This window comes from Nerophis lumbriciformis, linkage group LG03, assembly GCF_033978685.3.
Source record: "Nerophis lumbriciformis linkage group LG03, RoL_Nlum_v2.1, whole genome shotgun sequence".
Taxonomy (NCBI): Eukaryota; Metazoa; Chordata; class Actinopteri; order Syngnathiformes; family Syngnathidae; genus Nerophis; species Nerophis lumbriciformis.
In genome coordinates this window covers 35,890,001-35,903,088 of record NC_084550.2, presented here as the reverse complement: position 1 = coordinate 35,903,088, position 13,088 = coordinate 35,890,001, and the positions used below count along the sequence as shown (strand labels likewise).

Below are 13,088 nucleotides of genomic sequence, written 5' to 3'. Positions count from 1 at the left end.
AGTTCGCTGCTGTTCACGTTGATGACTCATGACTGCTGCGCTAGGTCCACTACTAACCACATTGTGAAGTATGCGGACGACACGACAGTAGTGGGCCTCATCCGTGACAACAACGACATGGACTACAGGGAGGAGGTGAAACATCTGGTTGACTGGTGCAGAACCAACAACCTGGTCCTGAATGTCAACAAGACCAAGGAGATCATCGTTGACTTCAGGAAGCACGAGTCCAGCCACGCTCCACTCTTCATCAACGGCACAGCGGTGGAGATAATAAGCAGCACCAAGTTCCTGGGGGTGACAATATAACCTGGTCCCTACACACCGGAGCTCTTGTAAAAAGAGCTCAGCAGCGCATGCACTTTTTGCGTCGGATGAAAAGAGCACAGCTCCCTCCCCCCATTCTCACCACATTCTACAGAGGCACTATAGAGAGCCTGCTGACCAACAGCATCTCTGTCTGGACTGGAGCCTGCAATGCCTCAGACTGGAAGTCTCTCCAGAGTGGTGAGGACGACAGAAAAGATCATCAGGACTCCTCTTCCTCCTATCCAGGAGATCGCAAAAAGCCGCTGCCTGACCAGGGCTCAGAATATCTGCAAAGACTCCTCCCACCCCCACCAAGGACTGTTTTCACTGCTGGACTCTAAAAAGAGGTTCCGCAGCCTCCGAAGCAGAACCTCCAGGTTCTGTAACAGCTTCTTCCCTCAGGCTGTAAGACTCTTGAACGCATCATAATTAAATTAAATTATCCCCTCAACTCCCCCCAAAATGGATTAACTCGCTGGAATAAAAAAGACAATATAACATACATCCATAAACGTGGACGCATGTGAAAAAGTGCAATATATTTATCTGTACAGTAATCTATTTATATATATATATATATATATATATATATATATATATATATATTATATGTATTATTTATATATATTTATTTATTGATTTATGCACCTTATTGCTTTTTTATCCTGCACTACCATGAGCTTATGTAAAGAAATTTCGTTCTTATCTGTGCTGTAAAGTTCAAATTTGAATGACAATAAAAAGGAAGTCTCATATATATATACAGTATATATATATATATACAGTATATATATATATATATATATATATATATATATATATATACAGTGGGGCAAAAAAGTATTTAGTCAGCCATCAATTGTGCAAGTTCTCCCACTTAAAATGATGACAGAGGTCTGTAATTTTCATCATAGGTACACTTCAACTGTGAGAGACAGAATGTGAAAAAAAAATCCAGGAATTCACATTGTAGGAATTTTAAAGAATTTATTTGTAAATTATGGTGGAAAATAAGTATTTGGTCAATAACAAAAATTCAACTCAATACTTTGTTATTGCCAACAAAGGTTATATTACAGAGGTCAAACGATTACTATAGGTCTTTACCAGGTTTGCACACACAGTAGCTGGTATTTTGGCCCATTCCTCCATGCAGATCTTCTCGAGAGCAGTGATGTTTTGGGGCTGTCGCCGAGCAACACAGACTTTCAACTCCCTCCACAGATTTTCTATGGGGTTGAGGTCTGGAGACTGGCTAGGCCACTCCAGGACTTTCAAATGCTTCTTACGGAGCCACTCCTTCGTTGCCCGGGCGGTGTGTTTGGGATCATTGTCATGCTGGAAGACCCAGCCACGTTTCATCTTCAAAGCTCTCACTGATGGAAGGAGGTTTTGGCTCAAAATCTCACGATACATGGCCCCATTCATTCTTTCCTTAACACGGATCAGTCGGCCTGTCCCCTTAGCAGAAAAACAGCCCCAAAGCATGATGTTTCCACCCCCATGCTTCACAGTAGGTGTGGTGTTCTTGGGATGCAACTCAGTATTCTTCTTCCTCCAAACACGACGAGTTGAGTTTATACCAAAAAGTTATATTTTGGTTTCATCTGACCACATGACATTCTCCCAATCCTCTGCTGTATCATCCATGTGCTCTCTGGCAAACTTCAGACGGGCCTGGACATGCACTGGCTTAAGCAGGGGGACACGTCTGGCACTGCAGGATTTGATTCCCTGTCGGCGTAGTGTGTTACTGATGGTAACCTTTGTTACTTTGGTCCCAGCTCTCTGCAGGTCATTCACCAGGTCCCCCCGTGTGGTTCTGGGATTTTTGCTCACCGTTCTCATGATCATTTTGAACCCACGGGATGAGATCTTGCGTGGAGCCCCAGATCAAAGGAGATTATCGGTGGTCTTGTATGTCTTCCATTTTCTGATAATTGCTCCCACAGTTGATTTTTTCACACCAAGCTGCTTGCCTATTGTAGATTCACTCTTCACAGTCTGGTGCAGGTCTACAATTATTTTCCTAGTGTCCTTTGACAGCTCTTTGGTCTTGGCCATAGTGGAGTTTGGAGTCTGACTGTTTGAGGCTGTGGACAAGTGTCTTTTATACAGATAACAAGTTCAAACAGGTGCCATTAATACAGGTAACAAGTGGAGGACAGAAGAGCTTCTTAAAGAATTAGTTACAGGTCTGTGAGAGCCAGAGATCTTCCTTGTTTGAAGTGACCAAATACTTATTTTCCACCATGATTTACAAATAAATTCTTTAAAATTCCTACAATGTGAATTCCTGGATTTTTTTTTCACATTCTGTCCCTCACAGTTGAAGTGTACCTATGATGAAAATTACAGACCTCTGTCATCATTTTAAGTTAGAGAACTTGCACAATCGGTGGCTGACTAAATACTTTTTTGCCCCACTGTATATATATATATATAATATATATATATATATATATATAGAGAGAGAGAGAGAGAGATCAGAAGGCATAAGAAAAAGTATCTACATTGATTGTTTACATTTGATTATTAACAATCCGGGGAGGGTGTTAGTTTAGGGTTGAAGTTGCCTGGAGATGTACTTTTATTGCGGTTTTGAAGGAGGATAGAGACGCCCTTTCTTTTATACCTGTTGGGAGCGCATTCCACATTGATGTGGCATAGAAAGAGAATGAGTTAAGACCTTTGTTAGATCGGAATCTGGGTTTAACCTGGTTAGTGGAGCTCCCCCTGGTGTTGTGGTTATGGCGGTCATTTACGTTAAGGAAGTAGTTTGACATGTACTTCGGTATCAGGGAGGTGCAGCGGATTTTATAGACTAGGCTCAGTGCAAGTTGTTTTACTCTGTCCTCCACCCTGAGCAAGCCCACTTTGGAGAAGTGGGTAGGAGTGAGGTGGGATCTGGGGTGGAGGTCTAGAAGTAATCTGACTAGCTTGTTCTGGGATGTTTGGAGTCTAGATTTGAGGATCTTGGAGGTGCTAGGGTACAAGGAGGTGTATGCGTAATCGCAAAAGGGTTGAACGAGAGTTCCCGCTAGAATCCTCATGGTGCTTTTGTTGACCAGAGAGGAGATTCTATAGAGAAATCTCGTTCGTTGGTTGACCTTTTTGATTACCTTGGTTGCCATTTTATCACAGGAAAGATTAGCCTCTAGAATGGAACCTAGGTAGGTGACCTCATCTTTTCTGGCGATAACAATGTCACCCACTTTTATAGTGAAGTCACTGACTTTCTTAAGGTTGATGTGGGACCCAAACAGGATGGATTCCGTTTTACCCAAGTGTATGGATAGCTTGTTGTCAGCGAGCCAGGTGCAAGTTCTATAGAGTTCAGCACTGAGGATTTTCCACCTGTGACTTGTCATTGTCTGATACCAGCAGGGCCGAGTCATCCGCAAACAAGAACAATTCATAGTCGCATGCCGATGACAAGTCGTTTATGTATACTAGGAACAGTAAAGGCCCCAATATACTGCCTTGGGGGACTCCACAGCTCACCGAGAGAGGGGGGGGGGGGGTCACTGTGCCGTTCACCTCTACCACCTGTTCCCTCCCCTCCAAGTAAGATTGCATCCAGCTCGATGAGGTTTTGTCAAATCTGATTGCTTATCCAACAGTATATCGTGGTCAACAGTGTCAAAGGCCTTCTGAAGATCCAGTATGACCATGCCACAGTATTTGCCCGCGTCCACCTCATGTTTGATGTGGTCGGTCAGAGAGAAGGCATGTGTCAGTGGAGTGGTTAGTTCTGAAGCCGGATTGGAATTTGTACATGAGTTTATTGGTGGCAAGATAACTATCGACCTGTTCATAAACTATTTTTTCCATTACTTTCGAAATGGAACTGAGAATAGAAACAGGTCGGTAGTTGCCAGGTTCCAATTTGCTTCCTTTTTTTAAAGAGGGGAGTTACTCTTGCTATCTTAAAATCTTTTGGTACTTAGCCTTGTGAAATTGAGAGGTTTATTATGTGTGTGATGATTGGGGCAATGATAGAGGCAGAGTCCCTGAGAAATCTGGAGGGGATATTGTCAAGGCCGTTGGCCTTGTTTGGGTGGAGCGCGCTCAATTTTTTAAGCACCTCATCAGCTGTGACCATTTCTAATTTGAAATCATTATTGGATACTCCTCGCTTTCTGTACATGTTTGAAAAGGAGTAGGAAGAAGCAGAGGTTATTTAATCCTACCCCTTTCCTCTACATAGCAGTTGCTAAAACTTTTGTTCACTTCCTATTCTCAATGTATACACAATATGTAAGTAATAACAATAATTTAAAAAAAATAAAAATAATAATTGGTGAAGTAAGTTATATTTCATATGGTGAGATGAGTAAGATTATCTTGAAAATGAATGGATGGATGAAATAAATTCAGAATGTTTATCAAGGTTCTTCTTCTTTGTACTTTGTAAACACTTTAAATTTGAAGAGTTTCTTGAAGTGCATCATATTAGGACATAGTTTGATTGCTTTGCTTAATCCATTCCATAATTTAATTCCACATACTGATATACTGAAGGTCTCAAGTGTTGTACGTGCGTACAAATGTTTTAAATTAAATTTTTCTCTAAGATTATATTTCTCCTCTTTTGTTGAGAAGAATTGTTGTATATTCTTGCATAGCAGATTATAGTTTGCTTTGTGTATACTTTTAGCTGTTTGCAAAATTCACTATGTCGTGGAATTTCAGTATTTTTGATTCAATGAATAAAGGGTTTGTATGTTCTCTATATTCAACATTATGTATTATTCTAACTGATCTTTTTTGTAACACCGTTAATGAATGAAGTGTACTTTTGTAGTTATTTCCCCATATATCTACATAATAATTCAGATATGGTAACACTAGCGAGCAGTTAAGTGTATTGGAATATTAATACAAATATTGACACACAAGCGAGCCACAGGAAAAGTTATAACAGAGTCTTTAATAGTTTTGTATCATGGCCGTGAGACAAGGACCACAAACACAATTTTGCGTTTTTGCATCAACACACATGCTGCAAAGACAACTACACATTTTATAGTAAAAAAAATCAATAAAACAATTACATTTTATCAGCTAAAAAGGCACAAATAGGCATCCTTCCATGCTTAATCTTCCATTGAGATAAAAAGATAAATAGCAAGAGTAATACAAGAAAAGAAAAACTACAAACTATAAAGAACTGAATACACAAATCAGGCACACAAAATATTACAAAATACCATTTTCAACCGTCCAGAATCCACTTAAATATATAGAAAATATAGTATTTTCCACATTTTACTTTGATTTTAAAGTTTTTAAATACTGTACATCCAATTTGCTGGTTGCAAACCGTGCTTGTAATATTCATCCTTTAAGCATCAGCATGTGCAGACAAACATGAAATGTTGACATTGCAAGTTGTTACTTGAACGAGTACCTCGTTAAATAATATGACCATGACACATTCACAGCGCCACCTATTGGTAAATAAAAAAAAAAATGTAATAAGGTTTATCATAGTTTCATCAAGTCATGAATGTGTAACACATCGTTTTCTTTAACGTTTGTGTTTTTGTAAAATGTTTCTAAAACATTGTATTGAAGGTTCCATGGTGGAACGGACTATTCCCATTGCATGCAATAGGAAACATTATTTAGCAATCGGAATTAATTGGAACCCAAGCGGACGAAGCAAACAAACAAAAACATTAACATGTTCCAAAATAAACTGCGCTCTCGTCTCATTTGAGATTTGGTGTGGGTGTACCTGATGTTGTGGCCGACGCGACGTCACTCAAAAGCGGACGCAGTCGCCCGTTTCGTCGAAGCTGCCAAAGTGGGTTCCTTCGCACAGGGAGTCCTGCGAGGAACACGGCGGACGATGTGTCAGGAAGACATTTTTTCACAGCACACTTGTACACAACATAGGCTAAAACCGGCTATACAGTTAGCTGTGCTATGAGCTACATCGCTAACGTAATAACGGATTATATTATTAACTGATCCATTGCCAAACACAGTTGGCACTGATCAAATTAAGTGGGTTTTTTTGTTGAAAAAATATTATTTTGCCTTACAGTAGAAGGCTAAGCTAGTTACAAAACAAATCAAATCAACACATTTATTACATAATGTTATCTATTACTTACCATTTCATTGTCTAATCCACGCAAACTCATGCCGGCATGCCGAGCAAAACTACGGGAAGGCGCGAGAAGAGCTGTCGTCCAAAATACTCACAAACAGCTGCTTCCTGCGCCAGGCTGCGAGGTTCACAGACGAGGGACAAATAGAAGACAGAGGCTGACAAACTCTAACCACAAAGTCAACACAAGTGTGATGAATACCATAGAACAGGGCTGTCCAAACCTTTTCCATCAGAGCCGCCTAACGGAAAGTCAAAGTGTGCGGGAGCCTTTTGGATTTTTCGGATTTTATCTGGTAAACTAATGCTAGAAATGGACATGAGATATGTTTGAAGACACAACTTAGTGTCAGCTTTGTGTTATAGGTTATAGGTGATCAAGTGTACTATTTTTAGGTATTTCAGGGGTGTCTAAAGTGCGGCCAGGGGGCCATGTGCGCACAGCAGCTCAAGTTTTGTTGCAAAAAACAATAAACGTGTAAGAAAAAGAAAATCTGTAATAATATGAGAAAGAGCTGATATTTTGATACAAACTATTAATAATACCAATGTGTCACTTACAACACACAGCTGGTGATTATTTTTGATGTACAGGGCCTAGATTTAAAGAGGTCGTTTTTTAAGCACTTCATTGTGATCTATAGAGGTGTCAAAAAATTGATTATCGAATGAATCGCGATTTTTATTTGTAACGATTCTTAATCGATTAAAAAAAAATGTTTATAAAAAGATTATATTACTAACTGATCCATTGCCAAACACAGTTGGCACTGATCCATTTAAGTGTTTTTTTTAGAAAACATTTTCTTTATTTTGTCTTACAGTCGAAGGCTAAAAGCTAGTTACACAACAAATCATCATTCACCAGGGGCGTCACTAGCTTTTAAGGACAGGGGGGGCTTTGCCCCCAGGAGATGCACAGGATGCGAGCGAATGTTACGCACGAGCACAAAACTTCACAAACGGCTAACAAAGACTTAGAAATTATTCATTGTTATTATTATTATTTAAAAAAAATGCACGGGACGAAATGAAATGCTGCCCGGGACGATGGCTTTTAACCATATATTTTCTTTTTCTTTTTATGTATTTATTCATTTTACATTTTATATTAAATGTCTTGGTTTTTCCTCCCTCTGAAAATCCTATTAAATGTTTAACAAGCCATCCTATAATAATAAAACAGCTATTAATGTAACAATACAATAAAACAAATATATTTAATTATGTTTTTTTTCATTATTTTAACAATAGGCTTATGTATTTACTTTATATACAGTAGATTCTACAAGAAACACAAAACTTAAAAAATAAATGATTTACAATTGCACACACAAGGTTTTGTGCAGCTTCGCTCATTGTAAAGGAGGATAATGTGCTTCGTACACCTGCAGGACCGCAAGCAAGGTCACAGAGAAAATGCGGGCTGGAATTTGAGTGATGTGGGCATTTTCTATATGAACAAGTGGAATGCATTGGATACCGACGCACGAAAGGGGCTCTCTACCTTACGCTACGAAGTGAGGGGAAACTGAGTGAATAATAACAGGTTATATGATTATGTATTTAAACTCATATTTGGGCCACTTTATAATGAATATGTCGACATTTATTTGTAAAAACAAAACAAAAAAACACCAAATTATTTAGGGGGGCTTAAGAATATTTTAGGGGGGCTTGAGCCCCCTTAAAATAGGCCTAACAACGGCAATGTCATTCACACATTTCTAACATAATGTTATTTATTACTTACCGTTTTATTGTCTTATCCATTGCCATAAATTGTAGTCACTTAGCCCGTCGTAAAAGTAGTTTTTCGGAAAATCCATCTTTTTGTGAAAGTTTGTGTGTGAAGCAGGACTCTTCTTTGCACACACGGACGGACTTCTTCACAGTTGAAGGCACGATGAGTCATGAAAGTTAAAAGGAAGGCACTTTACTTTAGATGAGACTGATAGTTTGTGTCATGACTTGTGCTGGTTCAAGCAAACAAACAGAATTTTCCTTCATTGGGTTTCATCATGGACATGTTACGATACAGCCAGTTTTACATGAATTAAAAATGGCTGACTCACGCAGGGATGTTTGAACAAAATTCGAGCTGCGGGCCACAAATGGCCCCTTGGCTGCACTTTGGACACCCTGCCATAGAACCAGAAATCGGCGTGACATGGCTGCTCAGTACAATATGAGCAATGTAATTAATCAATTCTATATCAGTTATATAACGAACACACATTTGATTGACGGCCATTTTTATAAAGCATTTTGATTGTCTTTACATTTGCATCACAGTTAAAAATGTTAAAGGGGAACTGCACTTTTTTCGGAATGTTGCCGATCGTTCACAATCGTTATAAGAGACAAGAACACGGGTTTTTCTTTCTCCACGATTTTAACGATGATAAGAAACGCTTCAAAGATGCGGCTAATTTGAGTCATGGTCGTAGCCTTCAAAACCTCTGAAAGAATTCTAAACCCTCATCAATGTTTTATATACACACTGTAAGTATATATATAATGTAGTAACAGACACCTTCATAACAATATGTAATATGTACAATATACACACTGCAAGTATATATATATTGTAGTAACAGACACCTTCATAACAATATGTAATATGTACAAACCCCGTTTCCATATGAGTTGGGAAATGTGTTAGATGTAAATATAAACGGAATACAATGATTTGCAAATCATTTTCAACCCATATTCAGTTGAATATGCTACAAAGACAACATATTTGATGTTCAAACTGATAAACATTTTTTTTTTGCAAATAATCATTAACTTTAGAATTTGATGCCAGCAACACGTGACAAAGAAGTTGGGAAAGGTGGCAATAAATACTGATAAAGTTGAGGAATGCTCATCAAACACTTATTTGGAACATCCCAAAGGTGAACAGGCAAATTGGGAACAGGTGGGTGCCATGATTGGGTATAAAAGTAGATTCCATGAAATGCTCAGTCATTCACAAACAAGGGTGGGGCAAGGGTCACCACTTTGTCAACAAATGCGTGAGCAAATTGTTGAACAGTTTAAGAAAAACCTTTCTTAATCAGCTATTGCAAGGAATTTAGGGATTTCACCATCTACGGTCCGTAATATCATCAAAGGGTTCAGAGAATCTGGAGAAATCACTGCACGTAAGCAGCTAAGCCCGTGACCTTTGATCCCTCAGGCTGTACTGCATCAACAAGCGACATCAGTGTGTAAAGGGTATCACCACATGGGCTCAGGAACACTTCACAAACCCACTGTCAGTAACTACAGTTGGTCGCTACATCTGTAAGTGCAAGTTAAAACTCTCCTATGCAAGGCGAAAACCGTTTATCAACAACACCCAGAAACGCCGTCGGCTTCTCTGGGCCTGAGCTCATCTAAGATGGACTGATACAAAGTGGAAAAGTGTTCTGACGAGTCCACATTTGAAATTGTTTTTGAAAACTGTGGATGTCGTGTCTTCCGGACCAAAGAGGAAAAGAACCCTCCGGATTGTTATAGGCGCAAAGTTGAAAAGCCAGCATCTGTGATGGTATGGGGGTGTATTAGTGCCCAAGATATGGGTAACTTACACATCTGTGAAGGCGCCATTAATGCTGAAAGGTACATACAGGTTTTGGAGCAACATATGTTACCATCCAAGCAACGTTACCATGGACGCCCCTGCTTATTTCAGCAAGACAATGCCAAGCCACGTGTTACATCAACGTGGCTTCATAGTAAAAGAGTGCGGGTACTAGACTGGCCTGCCTGTAGTCCAGACCTGTCTCCCATTGAAAATGTGTGGCGCATTATGAAGCCTAAAATACCACAACGGAGACCCCGGACTGTTGAACAACTTAACCTGTACATCAAGCAAGAATGGGAAAGAATTCCACCTGAGAAGCTTAAAAAATGTGTCTCCTCAGTTCCCAAACGTTTACTGAGTGTTGTTAAAAGGAAAGGCCATGTAACACAGTGGTGAGCATGCCCTTTCCCAACGACTTTGGCACGTGTTGCAGCCATGAAATTCTAAGTTAATTATTATTTGCAAAACAAAAATAAAGTTTATGAGTTTGAACATGAAATATGTTGTCTTTGTAGTGCATTCAATTGAATATGGGTTGAAAAGGATTTGCAAATCATTGTATTCCGTTTATATTTACATCTAACACAATTTCCCAACTCATATGGAAACGGGGTTTGTATAATATACACATTGCAAGTATATATATTGTAGTAACAGACACCTTCATAACAATATGTAATATGTACAATATACACACATATAAGTATATATATATATATATATGTACATATATATATATATATATATATATATATATATATATATATATATATATATATATATATATATATATACACACACAGGTATATATAAAATATAAAATGTAGTAACAGACACCTTCATAACAATATGTAATTTGTACAATATTTACTGTATTTTGATCATTTTAATAATTTCTGGGACTGATTTCTTCCACACATTTATTTCCGTTTTCATAGCAGGGCACGTCTGACTTCTAGCAACAAATGTGTGTTTTTAGTTCCGGATTCACACACGTGTGTGTGTGTTCTAATCATGGCAGACTTGCCGACTATTTTTGGACAAAAGAGGATTTGCAACCTTATCTTTATTCAAGATGAATATACGGAGGATGAACCACGGCTTCTAGAAGCGAACACAAAGAAAGAGTGAGACCTTGGAGCAGACGGAAGCCGAGAGAGTGAGGTGAAAGTGATTTTGACGCTATAAATACGGAATTTGATGCCATGCTATTTGGACATAAATGGAGTGCTTACCCAAATAAACCGGAAAAAACGTCCCTGGCTAGCTGGACCAAACAGACAGATGATGATACATGCAGCACGTCTTGCGTGTTATTACAAGTCCATACACTGTTTGTCTAGCTGTGTACAAACAAAACATGAAATACTTTACAGATACTGTAATATGATGTTTTTCACTCAGTACAGATTGGTGTCCTATCACATTGTGTTGTGCATTAAAAAATCAAACATGTTTTGTGTTAACGTAGAAGCTAGCTTATCTCTTGTCGTAGTTAGCTTTTACAGCTAATACCGTAGCATGCCGATGTGTTACTACGCTAGAAAAAGAGTTCCACAATACAATAACAATGTTGCTACAGCTTGGTTATTATACAGGTTACAGAACATAAATGAAGTATTGTTGACGCTATTTGAATGCATTTTTAAAGTGATTTAGAGGTAGAATTGATTGTTCCCATTAGCTGCATTGCTATCCATCAAGCACGAGCCAATTTGTACAAGTTAGAATGCAAAAAAAACAACGTTTTGTCTTCTTGTCTCTCATAATGATTGTGAATGATAGGCAACATTCCCGAAAAAAGTGCGGTTCCCCTTTATCATGAGTTAAACATAGAGTAAAATACTTTAAAATAGGAGACCTAAGTGCGGCCCGAAGCTTTTTTTTTTAATTCTGAAAAATAAGTCAGGTCTATTTTCATACAAAAGATGCGCACCGAATTATAAGGCGCATTAAAGGGGTCATATTATTATTATTTTTTTCTAAATGTAAAACACTTCCTTGTGGGCTACATAACATGTAATGGTGGGTCTTTGGTCAAAATGTTGCATAGATTATGATTTACAGATCATCTTCAAATCGCTTTCTGACAGTCGCTTCAGGATGCGCCGTTTTGTGGGCGGTCTTATTTACGTGGCTCACCTACGACAGCATCTTTTCTCCGTCATCTTTGTTGTAGTGGTATAGCGTGCAAGGACAGGAGTAGAAGAAGTGTCAAAAGATGGAGCTAACTGTTTTAATGACATTCAGACTTTACTTCAATCAATAACGAAGCAGCATCTTCTCATTTGTTGCTCACCAGTGCAATAACAACGCCGGAAATGTGTTCCGTGAAAAAAAACGTCCGACCGGAACTCTCTAATAACTAAAGTAATGTATTAGCGCTTTTATGGCAAGTTTACTGACAGATATAAGTAAGAACTTTACACTACTTTATATTTGACATGGCAACAGCAGAGGTTGAATGCCCCATCACAAGAAGATAGAGAAAAAGAAGAAGCTTATCGACTACGGTGTCGGCACGGACTACAAAGGCGGACGCGTGCAAATTTTCAGAATTTAGGCAGATCCCAGATACAGATCAGGAGGTACCAGAAGGTAAGAAAAGTTGCTTTTGCGTAATATTGCGAAACAAAACCCCTGACAATATGTCTTACCTTATACCAGTGACGTGCAGTCACTAGAGGCAGGTGAGGCGGGGCCTCACCTGCCATCATGGAAAGAAAAAAAATGTAAAAATATATTTTTTAATTAAATTGTTATATGTATCCAGTGATTATACTATAAAGTTATTTTCCATTTAACTTCACCCGTTTTAGATTATTTTTATTTAAAATCGCTGAATTTTCACATTTGCCAGACTGCAGGTGTACGTAATTCACAACTCCTCCAACACGAACATTATTGTTTTTGCACTTTTTGGCTTCTTATTAAATAACTTTTGTAACCTATTTTTATGGGCTTTCCTCTTTGTGATGTTAAGTTCCTGTTATGCGCTGTTATACAGTATATGCCTTGAGCTCTTATTTTGAAGGCGCTAAGAGCGGAAGTGACGACACGTTGGAGTGGAGCGGAAGTTTT

At 38.6% G+C, this 13,088-nt stretch overlaps 1 protein-coding gene across 4 annotated transcripts in view; it reads right to left on the bottom strand.

Moving 5' to 3' along the window:
• Positions 1-5,222: 5,222 nt before the first annotated feature.
• LOC133583746 (6-phosphofructo-2-kinase/fructose-2,6-bisphosphatase 2-like) overlaps positions 5,223-13,088 on the bottom strand; it is a 62,216-nt gene continuing 54,350 nt past the window's right edge. For all 4 annotated transcript variants that reach the window (XM_061937667.2, XM_061937669.2, XM_061937670.2 and 1 more), the window contains one exon: positions 5,223-6,145. In XM_061937667.2, the coding sequence (XP_061793651.1) occupies positions 6,080-6,145 (66 nt within the window). In that variant the 3' untranslated portion in view covers positions 5,223-6,079. The remainder of the gene's footprint in view (positions 6,146-13,088) is intronic.